Genomic DNA, 25,547 nt, shown 5'->3' with positions numbered 1-25,547 from the left:
CAGAGATCAAATTGCCAACATCCACTGGATCATGGAAAAGCAAAGCAGTTCCAGAAAAACATCTATTTCTGCTTTATTGACTATGCCAAAGCCTTTGACTGTGTGGATCACAATCAACTGTGGAAAATTCTGAAAGATGGGAATACCAGACCACCTGACCTGCCTCTTGAGAAATCTGTATGCAGGTCAGGAAGCAACAGTTAGAACTGGACATGGAACAACAGACTGGTTCCAAATAGGAAAAGGAGTACGTCAAGGCTGTATATTGCCACCCTGCTTATTTAACTTCTACGCAGAGTACACCATGAGAAACGCTGGACTGGAAGAAACACAAGCTGGAATCAAGATTGCCGGGAGAAACATCAATAACCTCAGATATGCAGATGACACCACCCTTATGGCAGAAAGTGAAGAGGAACTAAAAAGCCTCTTGTTGAAAGTGAAAGTGGAGAGTGAAAAAGTTGGCTTAAAGCTCAACATTCAGAAAACGAAGATCATGGCATCCGGTCCCATCACTTCATGGGAAATAGATGGGGAAACAGTGTCAGACTTTATTTTTTGGGGCTCCAAAATCACTGCAGATGGTGACTACAGCCATGAAATTAACAGACGCTTACTCCTTGGAAGGAAAGTTATGACCAACCTAGATAGCATATTGAAAAGCAGAGACATTACTTTGCCAACAAAGGTCCGTCTAGTCAAGGCTATGGTTTTTCCTGTGATCATGTATGGATGTGAGAGTTGGACTGTGAAGAAGGCTAAGTGCCGAAGAATTGATGCTTTTGAACTGTGGTGTTGGAAAAGACTCATGAGAGTCCCTTGGACTGCAAGGAGATCCAACCAGTCCATTCTGAAGGAGATCAGCCCTGGGATTTCTTGGGAAGGAATGATGCTAAAGCTGAAACTCCAGTACTTTGGCCACCTCATGCGTCGAGTTGACTCATTGGAAAAGACTCTGATGCTGGGAGGGATTGGGGGCAGGAGGAAAAGAGGATGACAGAGGATGAGATGGCTGGATGGCATCACTGACTCGATGGACGTGAGTGTGGGTGAACTCCGGGAGTTGGTGATGGACAGGGAGGCCTGGCGTGCTGCGATTCATGGGGTCGCAAACAATCGGACACGACTGAGCGACTGAGCGACTGAACTGATCTGAGGAGACACTAAATAAAAAACTATACAGGAATCTCTCTGTACAAATATATAGCTTCATATGAATTTTTATTTTTTTAACATTGAAAGTTGGGAATTCCCTAGTGGTCCAGTGGTAAGGACTCTGTGCTTCCACTGCTGGGGGCCCAAGGTGGATCCCTGGTTGGGGAACTAAGATCCTGCAAGCCACACAATGTGGTCAAAAAATTTTAAAAAAAAAAGGATAAAAATAAATAAATGAAACAGTTAAAGAAAGGATATTTAGTATTAAATAGCAATGTGTAAAAGTTTTAATCTTTTACACATTTATAATTTATATTTAAATTATATTGGTAATACCTTATTTCTAAGATAATTGAAAAATCAGTTGGGGTTAGACTCTTTTTTTTGCTAATATTGAGTAGCAGATTCTAAATGATTTGTTAAGTAAATTTATGCCCTAATTCATAAACGTCACAAATCCTCTCAGGTGCCTTCTTACCATGACTTATGAGAATATATAACGTTGCTGGATTTCTTACCTGTCCTGCAGCAATTCTTAGACTCCTGAAGACATGTTCATATACCATAAGGGTTAGGTCTAGTTTCCTAATGCAGAAGTGAATTACTCTGATTTCAAAAGATAATAAAACTTATTTTATCCCAAGAGGGCCAAGTAGTCACAGCTCACTCCAATTTCCTCACTTAAGCCTCAAAGGGCCAAGAAGACAGCAGGGACTATCTCCTTGGGTCTGTACTTTTCAAGGAGAGAGAAAGATCCAGAATTTGAACACATTCTAGGCTGGGAGAAAATAATATAAAATTTGAATACGGGAGGCTAGTTGGCTACTGAAGATATTTCATACACATACAAAAGAGTTGAAGTTCAGATTCAAGCTCATGTATTTCCAAGGAGATTTAGATTAGGGAAGGGGACCGCTGTCTCCTTTCTCTTTCTAAGTGGAAAGAGCCATTTATCTAGGTGCCTGATCTATAAGAATATTGGACTACTTGTGGGGAAAAAAATTGCATTACCTTTAATCATGTCAGTCCAGAAGTTAAGGACTGAGGCAAAGAGGAGCACACTAGTGTTATAAAATATTTCATGAAAGAATGAGAATACCTACTGTTTAAGATAAAAATAACAATAAATATTATAAATCTAGCATTACTCCACTTTATAGAACAGATATGTGACAGAGAAGGTAAATAACCTTCCCCAAGGTCATAGGGTTTCTGGAGGACAATATGGGAACTAAAGCCTAGATGGCCTGGCTTTAGAATCTATTCACTGAGCTCCCATCCTATAACAGAGAAAGCAGAAATTTAATTTAACAAGATTACAAACTAATATTAGATAAGGTATCTTGAGTATTTTTCAAGCAGATCTGTTTTTCTACAAGGATGATTCACTTTATATGCAAAGTAAATCTTATCTTGTTTTTTCTTTAGGGAATTTGTAATTAGATGGATGAAAATTCAGGATTCTTTTTAATAATTTAAAAGGAAACAGAGTGTTAACGATTACCACTTTTTGTCAGGGATAGGACGTGGGTTGAAGAATGTAGACACAAAGATATGCCAAAATCTGGGTTGCCATAACTATTCAGAGACCTGGGAATATCACATTTAAGATTACAAACAGTCTCTGGGAGTTCTCGATATAATTATGTTTTCTTATTATTTTGCATGGGTGTTAATTGCCCACTAGTAATTAACTTCCCATGTGACTGTCAAGAAATGTAATCAATAGTAAGAGCCTAGGGACCAGCTTGTCTTGGCTTCTGTGACCAATATCCTCTTCCCCTGGCAAGGTGTTTCTGTTATAATAAAAGGAACAGGTGCAAATGTACAAGGTTACTTCAGCAAGCCACCAGCTAAATCAGTGCATCTCATAGTTCTGAAATTAAAATATAGCCAATCAGAACTTTGAAATATAATTGCCTCATTTTCAAACTTAAATACATTATGAGCCTCCTGCTAGTGCTGCACCTGGCAAATCTACTTATTAAAGTGGTGAAGAGAAGAGTTTGCTGAGACATTTTAAATATTATGCTGACATTGTAATAAAAGAAAGGAAAAAGTTAGGCATGATCTAATTCTACTGATGTCTGCTCCCTTTAATAGATACTGTTATTCCCGTAAAGCCAGTAACCAAATTTTATCCGTAGAAATATTTCACATAATATTGTGTACAAAGTAAAACCTTCTGAATTTAAATATATGACTTCCTGTGTAGTTCTAAAATCTCTCCTGACTTTTTTATTACCCTGATATTGTTTTATCATTTAACTCACCCAATGTGTTTAATATTCCTTTTAGAGCAAGTCTGTTTTCTTTCATCTCTGTAGTGGTTGTCAATGCATTTATAGACACTTATGTAACCAGTGGGTAGGGGCTGTGAGAAAGATGAAATCCTGTCTGTGTTGAAGTCCTGGCAAAACAGTCATAGGTGTTCTGAGATGTGATTAATCCTCATCAGTAAGTAAGGAAGATACAGAACCAGAGTTCAGATTTTTGGCATCAGTATTTTTACCTAATTCCTTAGATATTTTCTCTGCTCTTTCTTAGATGCCATACATTATAATGAAGTATTGGATTTTTGATTGACAAAACTGAGTACTTACAATGTGGGATAATACAATTTGGCTTATGCAAAATGCAATTGCACTGACTAAATATTTTTACAACCCAAATGATTTTAGCACTAGGAATAATCACATTCCAATATTATTGCCTGGAGAATCCTCATGGACAGAGGAGCCTGGAAGGCTATAGTCCATGGGGTTGCAAAGAGTTGGACACAACTGCGTGATTAAGTACAGCACACACACAGATAATCCCATCAAACATACACACACAGACAAACAACATGCAATCACAATAATATAGACAGAAGAAAGAGAAATAAGCACATACAGAGTGTAGGCAAGGTCACCAATCTAAATATACTAAAAATGGGGAAACATAATGTGTGTCAAAGTACTATGTGCAAAGAGTCACACATGATACCGCATTATCCTACATGATTTAGGAATTGCAGGTCCATAGTATTGATTTGACCAAAGAGTTAGTTTGGGGTTTTCCATAAGATATTATAGAAAAACCTGAACAAACTTTTTGGCCAACCCAATACTATATGCAAAAACTCTTTTGAATATGCATTCCAAAATTTATAATATTTCACCCTTTAGAATGATTATATGAGACAAACACTACATGCTACATAGCACTCCATCTTGTGTGAGACCATGTGATAGCCGCAGATTGCTTCAGGAAAGATTTATTTCCAAGAGAACATAGGTAAGATTGGGCTTGTTTGTCAATTATAAATGCTTCCTTGTGTTTTAGGGCTTCTTGGATTTTAGTATTGCAAACACAGGCTTATGGAATTTGTTAGCAAAACATTATTTTTCTGATTTTGCAATTATTAAGTAAATAGCATTTTTCATTAACATTATGCATGGAAGATATGGATTTGTTTCAAAAAAATAGGCTCACATCGAGTCTGAAAATAATGACAAAGACAAACAGATTATGCTGCCTCTGGATTTGTTGTCACTGTATAACCTGGTCTGTGTTAGCTGTGAAACAAACAGAAACAGAGGGGTCTTGGCCTACTGGCCAGTCTACAGGTAGCAAGAAAAGATGTCCACCCATATTATGCTTTGGTAATGCTGTCGTTTGCAGTTACTTAAAGGAAAGGCCCTTGCCTTGTGCGATTATAGCTCTAGTGAAAGAGGTTAAAAAGCAGAGCCTTCATAGCACGTGTTGATAGGTAATAGCTGTGTTTGACCATGTAATAAAGAAGCGAATGAATTCTCTTTGGGACATGAAAGCTACAAGCTCTCTTTGGGACTTGAAAGGGAAAAAATCCAAACATTTCAGGCCTCCAGACTCAAAAGAACTAACTGCTTCTTGACTCTAAGCCCTAAAACGTTAAGAAATAAAAAAGTCTAAAGGAAGCATGTTCAGTAAAAGATCAGAATACGGACATGGTCTTCCTTTAGAATCTTCACAGCTTCCAGGTCTTCCTTAAATCTAAGACATAGAGAAAGGCTAAAATGTAAAGAAATATAGCAGATCTAAGAACTATCTCTGAAAAACAACTGTGGAAGCAGTTACTGGTAAAGGGAAATCATGAAAGGAAGAACCTTCCAGCCCTAATCAAGAAACAATTTCTGCCCTTAGGGTAAGGAGACCTTACAGTGTCTGCTATGGTGTGTTCTAGGATGACTAATCATAGTAACCTTTATGTGTCTCCTGTTCACATCTCTTTAAAAAAAAATTATTTTTAATTGGAAGGTATTGCTTTACAATATTGTGCTGGTTTCTGACATTCATCAGCATGATTCAGCCGTAGGTATGCTTATGTCCCCTTCCTCTTGAATCTCCTCCTACCCCCTACTCCATCCCACTCCTCTAGGTTATTGCAGGGCACTAGGTTTGAGCTCTCTGAATCATGCAGCAGATTCCACTGGCTCTCTTTTTTACGTATGGCAATGTATATGTTTTAATGCTACTCTCTTCATATCCTTAAATAGTAGTGTTAGGTATAGGAGGCAAATAACTCATCTTTTTAATTTGTTATCATGTAGACACATGGTTCAGTTCAGTTCAGTTCAGTCACTCAGTCATGTCCGACTCTTTATGACCCCATGAACTGCGGCACACCAGGCTTCCCTGCCCATCATCAACTCCCGGAGTCCACCCAAACTCATGTCCATTGAGTCGGTAATGCCATCCAACCATCTCATCCTCTGTCATCCCCTTCTCCTCCTGCCCTCAATCTTTCCCAGTTATCAGGGTCTTTTCAAATGAGTCAGCTCTTTGCATCAGATGGCCAAAGTGTTGGAGTTTCAGCTTCAACATCAGTCCTTTCAATGAACACTCAGGACCAATCTCCTTTAGGATGGACTGGTTGGATCTCCTTGCAGTCCAAGGGACTCTCAGGAGTCTTCTCCAACACCACAGTTCAAAAGCATCAATTCTTCAGTGCTCAGCTTTCTTTATAGTCCAAGTCTCACATCCATACATGACCACTGGAAAAACCATAGCCTTGACTAGATGGACCTTTGTGGACAAAGTTATGTCTCTTTATACTCTTACCATGTAGTAGCCATATTATGTCTGAACTTGACTTACAAACTAGTACACACCTCTCAGATAACCTGGTCTTTGCACTTGATACAGTGGTAGAAAGTTTGGGTTATCTTTCCTGGGGGAGATGTGAGAAGAAGAGAGACAAAGGAGATCTGATGAGGAGGAGGGCAGATTGCAAAGAGAGGAATACTCATCAGGTATCCTATTTGCTCCCTCAGTTCTTTTCTAGTCCTATTGTAGTTACATAGTGCTGAGTGAAAAATTTTGACAAATAAAAAGTAAGTTTAAGTGAAAGGTGTCATTTCTGGGCTATGGCAGTAAAAAATAAAGAAAGAAACACAAAACATGCATCTCTTTCTTGCCCCTTACCGTGGAAACCACAAAGGCTTTATGTTCCACTGTGTGTCGCTGATGTCAGAGCCAGAGCCTCCGTGAGCCTCGGACCTAGTAGAGTCCTCCACTGCTCCACTGGGCATTCGAGATGAGCAAGAAATACACTGTTGTTGTTTTAAGCATCTAGGATATGGGGGATGGTTTGTTATAGCAGCAAAAATGTGCCTTTCCTGACCATCACAAGACAGGTGTGAGATGATAACTAGATAGATATTATTAGATAGAGGATAGCTGGATACTGATGATAAATACAGAGATAAATCTGTTTATATGTTTAGTGTCCTGTTAAGATGCAATTTTATAATAATCTTTTTAAAAATAATTTTATTTATTTATTTTGACTGTACTGCATGGGGTTTTCATTGTTGCATGGGATTTTCATTGATGCGTGGGATTTCTCTCGTTGAGACAAGCAGGAGCTACTCTCTAGTTGCTGGGCACAGGCTGCTCATTGTGGTGGCTTCTCTTGTTGCAGAGCATGGGTTCTAGGGTGTGAGGGCTTCAGCAGTTGTGGCTCCCAGGCTCTAGATCACAGGCTCAGTAGTTGTGGCTCACAAGCTTAGCTGCTCTGCAGCACGTGGGATCTTCCCGGATCAGGGATCAAACACATGTCTCCTGCATTGGCAGGTAGATTCTTTACCACTGAGCCACCAGAGAACCCTATAGTAATCTTTTTTTTTAAGTTTCTTTAATATGCAATAGGAAAAATAAAGTTGTAATTTGCTACCAATATATAAATAATTATTCCTAAACCTTTCTTGAACAATTACGCTGACTGCATTTGTTTTGTGCAGAGGAGCAGCAACGAAATTCTGGCTAAGGTCTAATGTTTCCATGGTTTCCTCTACAAAGAATCATTCCTTGAAACTGGGAGTCTGGCCTTTTTTAGGATTTTTTTTAAGTAACGTGTGTGAACAACAAAGGTCCAATGCAACAGAAAAATAAGTGTGCTTTCATTATAGTCCTTTCTGTTTTGCCACAGCCTATGCAAGACCGCAAGATATCTTTAAGTCGTATTTCTTTGGTAAATCACTATCATAATGCTTGCACAATAGTGAAGCATCACTTTATTGAACATTTGTTTGGGAGCTTGAAATATTTGTTCTATTGTAGATCAATCCCTCTGATAACAATTTCACTAGCTTTGCAATTTGCTTTTTCAATTTAATGTTGCCAGTGGTGTTAGACCTGTTATTATTTTCATTGCTTAGATTACTATTGAAAATATTGTTGTGAGATAGAAGTAATATTGCTGTGATTTTATTATTAGCCCACTTTTCTTGTACACAATGCTAGGTGTCTACAAAAGTATCAGGCTTTCAGGCCATATGGTATCATTTATATCTTTTATGACTGGCTCTCAGAGTCCTCCACTAAGAATAGTAAAGGTGGTTTTCAGCACCCTGGTCATAGGAACAGAGCACTGCAGCACACTAAATAATACGATGCTTCAACTTTGAAATTTGGCAGCACTTTCAGGAAAAAAATCAAATGATGACTGTTTCCACATTGTTTCTCTGCACCAGGACGTTCCAAGATAATCTGTGATGAAAAAGGGCAAGACTATTGAACACATATAGCTATTAACTTAAAACTAATGTATTATTTCTATCTTTGATTATTGTGTTTAAATGATTTAAAAAATGAAACATTTCATGTTAAATTCTTTGAAAGTAAGTGTCATAGATTCCCTTTCCTTCAAAAAGGAAACATATTGGCTTCTGTTGAAAAGCACGTAAAAGGTGATATTGCCTCTTGAAAGGGAAGGTGTTAGTTGCCCAATGATGTCCTACTCTTTGTGACTCCATAGACTGTAACCTACCAGGTTCCTCTGTCAATGGACTTCTCCCAGCAAAAATACTGGACTGGTCAGCCATTCCCTTCTCCAGGAGCTCTTCCTTACCTAGGGATTGAATCCACGTCTCCCATGTTGCAGGCAGATTCTTTACCATCTGAGGCACCAGGGGAGCTCTTATTTTGTCTCTTACTATGAAATTTATCCTATTTATTATTATTTTTATTGTAGTATTAATATTTGATATTAGCTATAGAAGTATAAAGCTATATATCTTACATATTAACTACCTGACATATACACTAGCTACCTAATACATAAACTCTGAATATTGCAGTTTATATAATATTATTCTTTAGAATAGAGGATTTCAGTGTGTTCTCGGGAGAAAGCTGGTGTCCTTGAAATACTTTTAGAATGTCCATGAATCCATGCTCCTTGTTATAATATTTTGAGATGTCATTGCTTTTCTTTTCCATTTTCATTCTTTAAGTGTATAGTGGAGGTGTCTAGCAGCGACATGGCATGTGATATGGCAGTAAATCTATGTGCAGAATCAGATACAAGAATCAAGTGTTTTGGCTTGAGTCAGACATTAAAGAGGTTTGCAAACATGTAACAATGCCAATCTCTCCCAAGTTATCTTTTGTTTTTAAAAATATAGTTATTATTATTTAAATATCTTGTTTATATGTCAAGGGTAAAGTATTATAATTTCACATGTAATAATAGATATATGTTTAATTTAGCATGGTAGATACCTATAAAATAAACCACAAAAACAAAAGCTCTTTGGAGTCTTCAGTCATTACCAAGAATATAAGGGGTTCTCAGGGGCCTTCCCTGGTGGCTCAGTGGTAAAGAATCCACCTGCCAATGTGGGAGATGCAGGTTTGATCCCTAGCTCAGGAAGATCCCCTGGAAATGGAAATGGCAACCTACTCCAGTATTCTTGCCTAGGAAATCCCAGGGACAAAGGAACCTGGCAGGCTACATTCCATGGTGTCGCAAAAGAGTCGGATAGGACTTAGCGACTAAACAACAGCAAGGAACTCACAAGATAAAATGTCAAAGAGCTGTTGCTTCAAAGACTTGCATTCCCCTCTTCCTTTCCCATCCCCAGTTACAATAACCTGGCAGATGACAGAAGTGAGGGAGTGTTGCCAGGACTGCTTCAAGGACTTGTGGAACTGGAGAGCAAATCTTCTCCCTTGCCGTTGGCTTTCCTCCCACGCTTACTATATGGCTGCTCCAGCCTCCAGTCTGCAGTTCATGCAACAGGATGCAGGAAAAGCTGAGAGAAGAAAAGAGAGAAGCACCTAAATCTGAAAAGCAAACCTTTACTACACAGAAGATCTCCAACCCCAACATACAGACACAGATTGTAGCTTTTGTCACTTTGGCCAGGACATTGTCACATATCCACCAGAGGCTGCGAGGAGTTTAATATTGGACCCATCACAGTCGGCAGCAAAATCAATGTTCTGGAAGAGGACAATGGATATAGTAGAAAACTGGCCAGAGCTGCTTCACCTGTTTCCTTCCTCTGAGCTGAAGCAAATAAAGCAACAAAAGCTTATGGGAATAAAGGGGCTTGACATGGAAAATAGTGTTTACAGCAGGGAGAAACTTGGAAAATGAAGGCATGACAGGGGTAGACAGAGAATTAGAGAAACATCCATAATCCACTTAATCTTGAAGCCCTGGAATGGATGGACAAGCCAGAGCCTGTGGACAGGTCCAGAAGACAATGAGCATCTGGCCACTGTCCAGTGGGAGCCCAGGGAGGTATATGGGAGGTGCTGCTTATGGGCAAGCTGCGATTTCCATGGAAACTGGTCTCTCTGTAGAACCTACGATGTACTGAATTTTGGAAAGAACTGTGTGTGACCATCACATGTTCATCATTATAAACTCCTGAGAATAATGGCTTCTGTTTAATGTCCACCTTCTACATCTCAAGTTTATTTCACTGGCCAACTTTAAGCCTACAACTGAAAGGGATTTGTGAAAAGAGTTCTCAGCCTTTGACTGGGTTGATGGTTCCAAGATCATAATAAACAACTGAGCATGACTGCCAGCTATGTGTAAAGTGTAAATGCCATAGTCTGAATGTTTTCATTTGGAATAAATAGACAAAGCATGGTCAATTGGAAGCATCACATGTTGTCTTTTTGCAAAAAGTCGTGTTCCTGACAAATTTGAGTAGCAGTATGAAAAACGTATTCGATGAACACAACACAGTGTATTTGGTTAATTGAATTCAGAGAAAAAAGTGTTCAGCAATTAAGAAATCTGAGGAATCTTTTTCAACCATGGCATGATAAAAAAAGACTATGACATCTCTTAATTCTACATTAAAGCTAATGTGTAACTATTTGAAGATAGAATTAAAGGTATGTATACACATATATGGAGAAGACAATGGCACCCCACTCCAGTACTCTTGCCTGGAAAATCCCGTGGATGGAAGGGCCTGGTGGGCTGCAGTCCATGGGGTCGCTGGGAGTCGGACACGACTGAGCGACTTCACTTTATTTTTTCACTTTCATGCATTGGAGAAGGAAATGGCAACCCACTCCAGTGTTCTTGCCTGGAGAATCCCAGGGACGGCGGAGCCTGGTGGGCTGCCGTCTATGGGGTCGCACAGAGTTGGACACGACTGGAGCGACTTAGCAGCAGCAGCAGCAGCATATACATATATGGGCTTCGCTGGTGGCTCTGCAGTAAAGAACCTTCCTGCCAATGCAGCAGACTCAGGTTAGACCTCTGCGTTGGGAAGACCCCCTAGAGGAGGAAATGGCAACCCACTCCACTATTTTTGCCTGGGGAATCCTATGGACAGAGGAGACTGGCGGACTATAGTCCATGGAGTCGCAAAGAGTCAGACATGACTTAGTGACTGAACAACAACAAGGCATTTATGTGTTACCAAAATACTGACTCTGTCTTATTAAACATTTTATCATATTTTCTTCTAGTAGCTTATTTGTTTATACAAGGCATCTGTGAAAAAAGAAGTAAAGAGAAAATAGATTTCCATTGAATATCATGTATACCAGCCAAGTAACTGCCTGGTTTCCCATCGTGCCTAACTGCCTGTAGACATGTGCTGTGGCTGGTGGAAAGGTCTTCATTTTTAATATTTTAAAATTGAAGTACAGTTGACTTACAATGCTGTGTTCATTTACAATGTTGTGTTAGTTTCATGTATACAGCACAGTGATTCAGATAGATAGAGATATAAGGAGGACTTCTTTCTCTTGATGTACTTCCCCTATGCTTTCTGTGAAGGACCTATGGTGCTTTCTTTTCTGAAAAGATTCACTATTTAAAAGATGTGTCTACTCTTTGTTAAAGGTTGGTTTTCCAAAGTTCTACAGTAATTTATTAAGATTCCATCAGGTGAGAAAGGACTAAGATAATTTTTCCATAGTGCATTGAGAGTCCTAACTACACTTGGAACTATATCTGGAATAAACTATATCAGAATAGCTTAAGATAAAAAACTTTATGCCTGTACTTAACTTTATTACAAATTTGTCAATCTGAACATCAAAAATGGTGATTTTATTTACATAGTTTTAAGAGTTTCCTGTTTGGATATCATTTCTAATAGTTAAATTACTTGTGAATTAATACTATTTTAATACTTATTATTAACATATATTCTCATGTACATTTATGGCATTTAAGATGGTCACATAGGATAAAAGACAGATTTTGTGTGGAATTTTTTAGTTTAAGTACTAATTCCATTTTTCTGTGAACTGTTTTCATTTGGAAATCACTAAGGTTCTTTGGCTTCCATTTTTCATTGTTGAAGAGAAAACTGCTGCAAAAATTGACAACTGGTGTACAAGGGGCTGGGAGAGGATGATGTCAGGCATGTTTTTTATCTTTCAAGAGAAAGGATATATCCTTTTGAGTATTACTTAGTATTTACAGTGTATGAAGTAAATTGTCTTCTCACTAGAATAAGCCTGGCTCTGGATTCTCTGTCTGACACTGGGACAAGGTTTCAGATGGATTTGATCTTACAGCAGACATTGCTTATGTGTTCACCAGTTTTTCTCCAGGTGCTACTTACAAGGTTTCCCTCCTAGCAAAATTTACTCAGCATCTCTTAAGTTATAGGTATGGTTTTAACCCAGTGGCTGTAACATTAATAACTATGTAGAATTAAGAGAACTAAGTGCCTAGAAGAGTGCTTGATACTTAAAAGATACAATTCATAAATTTTCCTTCTGCAATATGAGTATGTACTTTCAGTTTTGTTTATAACAGTGATTGTATGTCATTTCAGGATATTTTGGTTTTTTATTGATACTCTGAAATTCACATGCACTGTAACCTTACCACCTGAACCCCATTTGCCAGTTTCTCATCCATAAATGAAGACATTTATCAATGTTTTGATCTCATAATCTTGCCTTCAACCTGAATATTAAAGCTTAGAACTATACTACACATCTTATTTCAGCTTTATTTTCCCATGTGAATTACCTGCAGCTTCATATTTCATATGATCAAACTTTACTTTTCCAAATGAATTATTCTATGTATGTTCACATTTAGCTTCAAACCTTTCTTTCTTAATCTTGTCAATCAGTTTTGCCATTTAAGAAACATGTTATTAATTCATACTATGTGTAATGTGCTGTATTAGACTTTTGTAAAGGGAAAATATAAAGAAAAATAAAACTTTGTCCTGCCCCTCAGAGAAATATAAAATGATCTTTCTTTTTATATTTCTTTGAGTTCATTATTTTTCTTATTTTCTCTTCATAATTGACTCTGTGTAAGCAAAGGAGAAAAGGAAAGATATAAGCATCTGAATACAGAGTTCCAAAGAATAACAAGGAGAGATAAGAAAGCCTTCCTCAGTGATCAATGCAAAGAAATAGAGGAAAACAACAGAATGGGAAAGACTAGAGATCTCTTCAAGAAAATTAAAGATACCAAGGGAATATTTCATGCAAAAATGGGCTCAATAAAGGACAGAAATGGTATGGATCTAACAGAAGCAGAAGATATTAAGAAGATGTGGCAAGAACACACAGAAGAACTGTATAAAAAAGAGCTTCACAACCAAGATAATCACAATGGTGTGATCACTCACCTAGAGCCAGACATCCTGGAATGTGAAGTCAACTGGGCCTTAGAATGCATCATGATGAACAAAGCTAGTGGAGGTGATGGAATTCCAGTTGAGCTGTTTCAAATCCTGAAAGATGGTGCTGTGCAAGTGCTACACTCAATATGCCAGAAAATTTGGAAAACTCAGCAGTGGTCACAGGACTGGAAAAGGTCAGTTTTCATTCCAATCCCAAAGAAAGGCAATGCCAAAGAATGCTCAAACTTCCACACAATTGCACTCATCTCACACAATAGTAAAGTAATGCTCAAAATTCTCCAAGCCAGGCTTCAGCAGTACATGAACCGTGAACTTCCAGATGTTCAAGCTGGTTTTAGAAAAGGCAGAGGAACCAGAGATCAAATTGCCAACATCCGCTGGATCATGGAAAAAGCAAGAGAGTTCCAGAAAAACATCTATTTCTGCTTTATTGACTATGCCAAAGCCTCTGACTGTGTGGATCACAATAAACTGTGGAAAATTCTGAAAGAGATGGGCATACCAGACCACCTGTCCTGACTCCTGAGAAACCTATATGCAGGTCAGGAAGCAACAATTAGAACTGGACGTGGAACAACAGACTGGTTCCAAATAGGAAAAGGAGTACGTCAAGGCTGTATATTGTCACCCTGCTTATTTAACTTATATGCAGAGTACATCATGAGGAAAGCTAGGCTGGAAGAAGCACAATCTGGAATCAAGATTTCCAGGAGAAATACCAATAACCTCAGATATGCAGATGACACCACCCTTATGGCAGAAAGTGAAGAGGAACCGAAGAGCCTCTTGAGGAAAGTGAAAGAAGAGAGTGAAAAAGTTGGCTTAAAGCTCATTATTCAGAATAGTAAGTATCATGGCACCTGGTCCTGTCACTTCATGGGAATAGATGGGGCAACAGTGGAAACAGTGTCAGACTTTATTTTTTTGGGGCTCCAAAATCAGTGCAGATGGTGACTTCAGCCATCAAATTAAAAGATGCTTACTCCTTGGAAGGAAAGTTATGACCAACCTAGATAGCATATTCAAAAGCAGAGACATTACTTTGCCAACAAAGGTCCATCTAGTGAAGGCTATGGTTTTTCCAGTGGTCATGTATGGATGTGAGAGTTGGACTGTGAAGAAAGCTGAGCGCAGAAGAATTGATGCTTTTGAACTGTGGTGTTGGAGAAGACTCTTGAGAGTCCCTTGGACTGCAAGGAGATCCAACAAGTCCATGCTAAAGGAAATCAATCCTGGGTATTGATTGGAAGGACTGATGATGAAGCTGAAACTCCAATACTTTGGCCACCTCATGCGAAGAGTTCACTCATTGGAAAAGACTCTGATGCTGGGAGGGATTGGGGGCAGGAGGAGAAGGGGATGACAGAGGATGAGATGGCTGGATGGCATCACCGACTCGATGGACATAAGTTTGAGTGAACTCCAGGAGTTGGTGATGGACTGGGAGGCCTGGCGTGCTATGATTCACGGGTTCACAGGAATCAGACATGACTGAGCCAGTGAACTGAACTGAACTGAATGATCCTTTAATTCAAAATTGTTTCACATCACATCTCAATAAAACCTGCCCATCCTATTGCAGCATTATTATGAGATTGGATATAGCAATATTTGTGAAGAATCTACTAAAGAAAAGCAGTCTTTAAAAAGAAGGAATAATTTTGTTTTTCTGTCAACTCTCAAAAGAGTTTATGTTTATAAAGATAGGAGCACACTTCTTTCAAACAGGCGTCTTTTGTTCTGGGTTCTAATTAATAACTGTGTCACTTTGAACAGTTGATTGAATCTTGCTAAGTCACTTGTCCTCCTCAGTGAAATGCTGAGTATAATAGTACTCATCTCCAGCAATACCCAGTACTGGTTACCCAGTACCCAGCAATAGGGTTGCTGGAAAGATTAAATGAGAAAATTCACTTTAACTGCTCAGCCCGGCACACATAGAAACATGGAATAAATTATAAAAAGAAGAATAATAGCTAGCATTTATTTATCACTAATTATGTAAAAGGTATTTTATTTTCATTATTATCCAATTTAATTTACTAAACCTGTGAAGAAATTACTACTACAGTTACAAAAATGATTATTAATGTAATTTTAGCTCTTAACTAGCACAGTGATTGTTACACATTAGACACTCAAAAAATATTTGTTATACTCTTGTTGAACTCCATCTTCTAATTATATTTAAGGGCCCTATTAACTGTATCAGTCAGCATTCTTGCAAGAACAGAATCTGACTGTAGCAAAAAAGGAATTTATGTGCAGACAGCAGATTGGGTAGCTGACAGAATCAGCAGAACTGGAGAGCCTGGCTCTGAGGCTGTGCCAGGAACAGTAACAAAATCACATGATAAGTGCCATCTTTTGAGTGTATAAGGAGAACACACATCTGCAGTGTGCACCTTTGACATCCCAAGAGAGATCATTTCAGTCATCGTTATCAGTGATGCTACCAGATAATTTGTTTGCTGCTTCTTCAAAGATCTGTAGAGTTTTGTTATTAAAGAGAGCTGGAGGAGAGCAGTTGCTTGCTGTTTGCTTTGGAGAAGCTACCCAAATGTGCTCTGGACTCTCAGAAATTTCACTCACACATCAGAGGCGTGATAAGCTAAGATATTGGCCAGCAGACAGGATACCTGTTACTTGTATTTTTCACGTATTTTTTAGTATGATGTCATTAACAAAATATGTCCCATGACAGGATGCAATGGTCTGCATTCCTTTGAAGACATTTGGCAGACAGAGGCTGAGAAATGATTTGACCCTTGAATATGATGGAGATGCTTCACTCTCATAGCTGACATAGGAACGAAAACTGCTTCCAGGCTTCCCTTTTTATAATGACAGATAAGAGAGTTTGTACCATAGAAGAAACTTTCCCCCTAGTGCTAGGAGTCCAGTCACCAGTAAGCTACCGTATCTGGAATGGCAGCTTTAATTAGAGTTACTCTGTGATTGAGCGATCGCCAATATGTGAGTTAATTAGAGATGTAATGCGATTACTATTTTCAAAATGTTCAGTATTGAACAGATCTCCAAGTCCTGCAACCATGTCAAGCATTAAAAAAAAAAAAAAAGCAGTATCACCTGAATTTAGTCTTTTCCTAGGAGAAGGAAGCTTCCTTTTATCCATCTTAGCTTTATAGGTTTTACCTGATAGGTTAGTGAGACAGAGCTTTTCTAATTCTTTAGTCAGAGACCAGAAAATAAACATGGTCTGGGTTAGGATCCCATTAGACCTGATTTGAGGAGGCTTCATAGAAAATCCAGTTTACTGTTTACTTTCTATAAGGCCCCTTTCTGTTTCATGTGGCATTAGGAGCCCAAGGGGTTAATTCATAATGCAAAAGAAACATGTGGTCTATTAAGTAGGGTATAAGAGTACTGAGTCTTGAAATCATTCAGAACTACAGATAGCATTCTTCTCTCAGGAAAACTCAAGTCAAGCCGCTTTTGCAGATTTTTTTCCTTTCAATTATACAAATTAAATAGGACCTCAAAGCACTGATTCCACATTTAAATCCCAAGGAACCATGACCTGATTAGTGAATTCTAAAATTCCTCCAGGTAGACTTTTTTGAATAGCACCTTGGACTTATCATCTATGACAATACCAATGTCCACTGTGCCTCTGAGGTGTAATATCTGTTTCTAGGCCTCAGTCACAGAGGGTTAATTGTATCCTAATTGAAACCAGAGCCCACCATCCGATTTCACACAGATTTCCCACTAACAGATGTCCCCATCCTACAGAATATAATATTCATCAGATATGCATGCATTCCTTTTATCAATGCATTTAATGTTCTTTCTCCAGTAGAAAATCAGCAAATTCTTGATAACAACTGGAAAGTCAGAATATTTTCAATAAACTCCCTTGGGACATGATAGATGATGGAAGTGGGATATGATGAAATTTGCTTCCTAATGAAGGTGATTTCTTTGATTAAAATCATTACAATGACTCGAAGCAAGATAATCTAGTCCATCAGGCAGGAGAGAAGATGCTGTTTCTTGGGGACAAAGAAAGTGAGGATTAGTGTTCTGGATTACTCTGAGTTCATCCCAGTCTTCCCCCAATCAACCTTCCAGTTCCCAGGTTCCCACCCTTTCTAATGTTCTTTCCAACTTTAACAGATCTGGCAGGAATTTAAATTCAGTCTTGGGATCAAAATTTGTTTTGAAGCCCTACAGCTGCAAGAGATAAAAGATCTCTTTTAGTCCTTTCCAGCATTCTGTGCTTTGAGAAAAAAAAAAAGTAGGATTTTGAGCTCTTTAAGCAAGCCATCTCTATTTGTAGTAACCAAGTCAGTCTCGGTCTTTGAAATTTTTATGTTCCTCATTCAGTTCTATATAGGCACATAGTCCCAAATGTGCCTTCAACAAACTCTTCATTCTAGATTAACACAGGTGGTACTTCTATTGTCAAACTTCCACCCTGAATACTGCACTTATTTAAAAAGTCTTTTTCCCTAACAAACCCAGAAAGTCTCCTATTATCCATGGAGATTCTTACAAACCACTTATGATACCAGTACCTCTAGTAGCCCAAAATTTTTTATTTTTTGGATGAAGGTAAGAAAATCAGTCTCTAGATAACCTAATCTAATACGGAATCAATGAAAGGATATTGGTTAGCATATAGAATCTTCAAGAAAGCTAGAGAATCATACTCATACTACCTGGTTGAGACAAATTAAAAAAAAAATCTTGCATAAGACTTATTTAGTGAGATCACCACTGCTGAATGCATTGAACCCTAGATCTCTATAGGGCTGCACTCCCCAGGCCTTTAAGGCCTGCACTTGCCCACCTTCAAGACTGAAGAAAGAGCCTGGAGTCAGTTACAGAAGCATTAATTGTTTAATGGATGGGTAGAGCTTACACATCTGAAGCAAGACCCTAGAGCAACACCTCACCATGTGTGGTGGACAGTGGGGTAGCACAAGGTGGCCTTCTTTGCTCCCATGGGCAGGAGTTGGCTACCAGTTATAGGGAATTGATGTCAAGTTGGCTTATTGGTTGCCAAGGAAACCAGCAGAGGGGCATGCCCCTTACTGCCCTTTGGATAAGCATAGTTGAAGTTCTGATCTAAAACTAGAATAGTCACTAGTTGAAGCCTGGGGCCAATACATGGGAAGGTCAATCATATGAGCATAGTATAGGTGAAGCAGGCAGTGGTCAAGCAGAGGACAGACAGAGAGCAGGAGGACAACCATCTTGAGTGGCTGATCATCCAATAGCAGCAAACACTAGCATTACTGCTGCAATCACTATCTCCCTGAACAGTGCTCTAGGCATCCTCTGTTATCGCTTCAACAGCATAAGATCCAAATTCTGCTGGTGTTCACTTGATTCCTATATTTCTTAGATGATGCAGCTATATCTTGTAGCTGCAAGGGTGCTGGGAATGTGAAGACCTGGGTCTTGACTGTTCTATAGTTATAGTTTGTTATAGAGATAAACTATAACTATAGAGATAACTATAGTTATAATTGTAGAGATAGGCTCTGGGTAAATTTTCAGACATTTGAAGGGGGTTTATAAACAGAGCAATTTGATGAAGGACAGATTAATTGTCTTGCTGTATTAAAATATTTTAACATAAATAAAAGTATCTTTCAGAGAAAAAGAAAATGATCAGAAAAAGCACAACATTTCTAGGCCAGCTACTAAGGAATTAGGTTCTATTTCTGATTTATGCCTGCATGAACCCCTCATTTTATGGCCTCATAAAATTGGCTAGTTCACAAGCTATTGAACAGGCTTGCCATTTATTTTATGCAGCATTCTAGTATTTTGTCAATTTCAGTATAAACTCTATACTCACGCTTAATAGAAAGATTTGAATAGACTTGCACTGATATGTGGTCACCCAAAGTCCTATCAGTGATTTACTATAGAAGTTGAGAAAATGTTCAACTGATACAAATGATTCAAATAGTTCCTTGGAAATGTTTGGAGAAAAAGAAAACTTTATAAAAGTTAAAAAATAAGCAGTTCTAATCAGGATTATGGGGTGAGTCAAAGTTTGCCTCTTCATTGTGCTCCCTCAAGGGTCAGATTTCCATTTCAGTCATTAGTAACTTTCTGTCATTCAGGAGACTACCTAAATTTTCTGTCTCAACTTTGTTCCCATCAGCCCTTCTTCCTACTCACACTCCCATCTATTTCTTAGTTTTTTATCTTACCTCTTTAAATCTTGCATATTTGTAGTGTCAAGGATTGCAATTAAATTATTTCCTAGGTAGATATTTCTCTTTGAAAATCAGAGGAAGACAGATGAGTCCATACTATCTTCTAGGAAACTGTGATTCTCAAGAAACAACTTTTTAGAAGTGGCTCTGAGTGAACAGTAACTTTGAAGTTCAGTGGTAGAGTTTGATGCTTATTTTTCAACTTTGGAGGTAGTACTTAGCATAGGTAAAAACCTACTGTATACTAAACAAACTAATAAATAAAAACCCAGTCTTAAAATAGCAGACTAGATTTGACATGTGTTCATTTATAGATAAGGTACTGCATTCAGTATAAGGAATTAATATTTGTTTGATTAACTTACTGATAACAGAAAATTTTGTGTTAATAGAATATATTATTAACATGTATTATTTTAAAACTTCTTTGTTTACAAACATAAACAAGAGATACATGTATGAAGAACTAGACCAGTAGTATCTCAAAATAAGTTATTTTTCTCATGAGAAATGAACAGATGAGTTCTGGTTAAAAACAAATGTTTTCATGGATTCTTCATGTATATCTGATACACATCTTTTTTGCTTATTACATCCTTTCATTTAAGGATGTTCTGTGTCCATGTTCTTTATTTTGCTATACATTGTACAATATTTTGTTAGTAAAGACTATTGCTATGCTTTCATAATACTTAAAATTATTATCCATACTGCATTGTCATTTCTACTGAAAAGGTACTTTGTACCAATATAGTAATTGATACAGAAAACAAAAACCAGAATGTGAGCCAGTAGACTTTTACATTTATGTTAACAAGTCATTAAATAATAGCATTTTATATAAATGTCTGAAATATAAGATATATACATATTGAACTGACAACTTAGTAGTATTTTTTGGCTATGATTTTTACTGGCTAACAATATTTATTGACATTTTAGTAGAATAACACATTCATATGAAATATAAAAATCATAAAAGCACAAATTTCCTCCTTGAATCCTGCCCACCCATAGTCCTACTTGCTAATGGAAGCAGCTTCTGTTTTGGATATGTTGGTGGTTTTACAACTCAAGAAATCATCTCTGAATAATAATAATAATAATAATAATAATAATAATCTGATTCCTTTTCTACACTTTTGAGGAAGTAAATTATGTGCTCCCAAAGCTTTAGAAAATTTAGAGTGCTTTAGAACACTCTTGAAAATATAGTTCAAAGCTGTTCTGAGCAGAGGTTCTGAATATGTGAAAATGTATAATCAATACACTGGTCAAAGCTTTGCATGTTCATCAATGAAGACAGAAGCACAAATCAGGATCTACATATTATGTCTGGTCCTTTTACATCCAAAAATGTTCCGTTCTCCACTCTTATTTAATTCAACTGTGAAGCATGAGAATAAAGTCCATACACATATAAATACATAAGATTAATATGTAAATGCAGTAGCAAAAATAAAAGTTTTTTGCTGACATTAGAGTTACAAAACTAAAAGTCATCTGCATTCAACATACATAACTGTGCCGATAAAATTTACATGAAAGACTATTGAGGGGACTGAGTTAATATTTAAAGCCCTGCAATTGAGTTCCTGCCAAAGCGAGAACTCGTGTTAACAGAGAGACAGTGAATTCATTTCAAAGTTAACTAACTAGATATCAAGTGTTAACTAGAATTTGTTTTAGAGGAGAGGGAAAAAACAACAACAACAAACCTTGTTCAGCTATTTTAGAAAAAAAATTCATTTTTACTGGAAGAGCAGTAGTAATCTTGAGAGTCTACATGGTGCCTCGCTAGTCTTCTATAATTTATCGGAAAGACATCACCTGCGCTAATTCTCTTTGGCTCCATAGAATTCATTAATATCATGCATCTGCTTTTGTATTATTTTTTACTTCATGTGAATTAGTTTTGTGAAGAAGACTGACTTACATATAGGATGTCTATTACCACTGATATTGCTGTTGTTTTGTTTCTCATAGTCCTCAAAACTATGCTGAGCAAAAGTACTCATTTGATACATATCTTGCAAACAGGGGTTTCCAGATTAATCTCTCTCTAATAACCCAGATACTGAATTAATTAATTCATTAATTCATTAATTAATTCATTAATTCATTAATCCTAGGATATTTTTATGTGACATTATTTTTTTTTTCTTTTACACATTTATTTCCCCAAAAAAGTATGCTTAGTCATTGTTTGTACTTCCCTCATAGCTCAGTTGGTAAATTCTCAATCGGTAAATGCCCTCAATGCAGGAGACCTGGGTTCAATTCCTTGGTTGGGAAGATCCCCTGAAGAAGGAAATGGTAACCCACTCCAGTATTCTTGCCTCGACAATCCCATGGACAGAGGGGCCTGGCGGGCTACAGTCCATGGAGTTGCAAGAGTCTGACATGACTTAGCAACTAAACCACCACAGTCATTGTTTAGCTGCTGTTTTAAAAGCAAGAGCACTTTATTTTCTACATGAGTTTGGACATTATTATAGGGTTAACTGTAATCTGGTGTCCACTAATCATTATATTTTCTCTTTGTAGTTATGTAAATCTGGAGGTTTGTATAATAATTCTAATGTATCATTCAAATTTCATTTTCCTAATATATAAACATAATTTTTATTAACTGAATAAATATCCAGAGGAATATTTCTGGACATTCTATTGACTTCTAAGTAGAATGAATTTCAGATAGGATGCTATTTTAACATTTTAAAATATTACATGTCATTTGTCATTTTAAAAAAATAAGATGAAATGTTTATTCATATTCCCACTCAGAGATTGAAATAGCTGTATGTTTTGTGCACAACAGGTGTCCGATAACTGTTTTGGGGACTATCGATGGTGACTCTTAATGACTTCGTAATGAAGTAATTATTCAAACGTCATGTTAAAACCCTTTTTTAAAAATTACATAGTGCCAGTTTTCAGCTGGCATGTACTGTTACATCCACTTTGGTGAAATAAATAAATGAATAGATTCTTTAACTTGAATAAAATGTACTGATTTAGAAACTTTTATAATACTACTATAACAAACAATGAAAATAATTAAAATATGCAAACCCATGAAACAATAAAAGCTTATCAGAAATGTTCAAGTAAAAGATGACAATGAAATGAAATGAATGATTAGTTTGCAAAGTAGTGGCATCTGCTCTGTGAATAATCCAGGGAATGCTTTCCAATTTCCATGCCCCAACTCTTTTATTCAAAGGAGAGAATTTGTCAAAGGAGACATATGGGACCAAACAAAATGTAGAGGACTGTGAAATTGGAATTTTAAAATGCATCTCTTATTTATACTCTGCTTACTTAAAAAAGTGATTTGAAGCATGTCAAATGGATATATCCTCAAAACTCTTTCCTGATGAATTTTACTATAAAAAGTCCTGGTTTTCCTTTTGTTTCCTTGTTCTTCTGGATGCATTTAACATCCAAAACATGCCAGAATTCTGTATTTATTTGCTCTAGAAAAAATATCAACCCAACATTCATGAATATAATTTTCTGTTAATTGTCTACAAGTTGCCTTTTCCATCACTGATGAAATAGTTTGGATTTGATTATTGAAATAGCCCTGGTTTGTAAAATATATATAAATTAATTGCCTTATATATGTATATTAATGTAGTTTATCTTTTCCCATGTGAATGGCATATTTTTTAAATATTAGTGATAACTTGGGGGTTTTGAAACACTCAATAGAGACAGTCTCTACCAAGGAATCAGTATGAACATACTTTGTCCAAATTCAAGTAAACACTAACACCTATAACTGGTATTTGAAAATAACTATTTTTGAATTGGACATTTACAACTAACTAAAACAATTTATTTGCAACTTCATAAAAATTTAAAGTAAAATGCTATTTTTATAATCAAAAATTTTCTATCTCATTTACAAACAAGGAAATCAGGCACAAACAGACTGAGGTTTAATGCATGCTGTGTAAATTTTTTGTGGGTAGAATAGTGATTAAAATAGGGTTTGTATCACTTGCCAGATAATATATCTTCAACCACTGCAAACATTTATTAATGAAAATCTGTGTATTCTCTTATACTGATTTAAGGATAATTTCTGAAAATATTTATTTAATAAACAATACTTGAAACATGATTAATGCTGTTGCCAGAAAGAAAAGCTAGATTAATGACTATTAACTTTGGGGAAAAAAATTCAGCACCATCAAATTCACTTATCATCAAAAGGAGAACATGGAAAAATTAAGTTCAAGTTAAACTTTTACCCCAAATATTTGCTTTAGAGCAATTATTTTAATTACCTTTTTCTACGAATGTTCTTGTTCTATCTTATGAGGAACAAAAGAGAAAATAATCCTAAATCATAAAAAATTACCTTCTTGCTATTAATTTGCCACACAGAGAATAATAGATTGCCTTTGTTCAGCATTAACATACTAAATATACTTTGGAGAAGAGGAAAACTGATTATTTTATTAGTAAAGTGTTGAATTTTGGCATTTTTTTCCAGATGAATTCAAGTTCTTTATGAAAAGGCTACCCATGAACTATTTCCTCAACACATCTACCATAATGCATTTGTGGACAATGGATTCTAATTTTCAGCGCCGCTATGAACAACTGGAGAACAGCATGAAGCAACTTTTCCTAAAGGCGCAGAAAATTGTACACAAGCTCTTTAGCCTTAGCAAGAGGTGTCATAAACAACCCCTCATCAGCCTGCCAAGACAAAGGTAAGACAAGTGCAGTAATGTAGACAACTGAGGACAACTCACTGATTTTCTGAATGTAGGTGCAGTAATATACATAATACACTGTTATTCATATTTTTAGAGATGATTTGAAAACATATTGTCTTAAGTCTCAAAATGATTAATTGCAGTTATTTTCCAAAATAATGCTATAATGGGAACACAAAGACTAACTTTTTTTTTTAATTTTTTTTAATCATTAGAATCAAGATATTATTCTAACTTGTTGTACAGGGTAATCATCTGATAATTGTGTGACAGTGAACATAAACCACAAAACCTAGTTACATTGTAAGCATAGGAAGTAAGCAGGAATAAAAAGTGATATTTCTCAAGAGGTAACTTTTAAATAAAAGCATCTACATTTTATTTATTTGACACGTTCTTAAAACCATAAATCTCATTCTACGTGAATGTATGAAAATTGCTGTGAAAGTTTCAAACAATGTATATGAATGCTGACAGACTCTTCGAATATTTGTGTCTGAACTGACTTGGGGAAGCCTGGGTTTTAGATTTGGTAGTTTAATATGTATTGATCAGTGAGGGCAGTAAAAAGTTGCATTTACTTAGTACAAGCAGGTTGAAAATGAATAAAAGGAAAAGCTAAGGAAAAATTTAGGAAAAAATTTCAGTAAAAAATGTGTTTGTATCAGTATCACCAATATAAAATACTTGAACTTTGATTCGATTATTAAATTATTAAGAAATCTATAATTATAAATTTCTTTCACTGAAAAAAATAAAGTTTATACATTTTAAAATTCAGTTTCAAAATAAATCATTTGCATTCTTTACAATCATTGGATTTTAGCGTATTCAACATGTATGCAATCTAAGTTAAGAACACTTTCATTGGACCCATTTTTAGCCCCATACTCCCTTGCCCATACTCCCCATATTCCCATGCCCATCCCTTGGCTATTTGTCTCTCCAGATTTGTCTAATCTGCTAATTGTCTCCATAGATTTGATTATTCTGGACATTTTGTACAATATGTGGTCTTTTGTGACTGACTTCTTTCATGGATTTGTGGCATG

At 36.7% G+C, this 25,547-nt stretch overlaps 1 protein-coding gene across 5 annotated transcripts in view; it reads left to right on the top strand.

Moving 5' to 3' along the window:
• Nucleotides 1–25,547, top strand: part of BRINP3 (BMP/retinoic acid inducible neural specific 3) — a 482,278-nt gene that overhangs the window by 367,912 nt on the left and 88,819 nt on the right. For all 5 annotated transcript variants that reach the window (XM_006067708.4, XM_006067709.4, XM_006067707.4 and 2 more), the window contains one exon: nt 24,267–24,489. In XM_006067708.4, coding sequence (XP_006067770.1) covers nt 24,267–24,489 — 223 coding nt within the window. The remainder of the gene's footprint in view (nt 1–24,266; nt 24,490–25,547) is intronic.

Source organism: Bubalus bubalis, chromosome 5, assembly GCF_019923935.1.
Source record: "Bubalus bubalis isolate 160015118507 breed Murrah chromosome 5, NDDB_SH_1, whole genome shotgun sequence".
Classification (NCBI taxonomy): Eukaryota; Metazoa; Chordata; class Mammalia; order Artiodactyla; family Bovidae; genus Bubalus; species Bubalus bubalis.
This window is presented reverse-complemented; position numbering and strand designations above follow the sequence as displayed.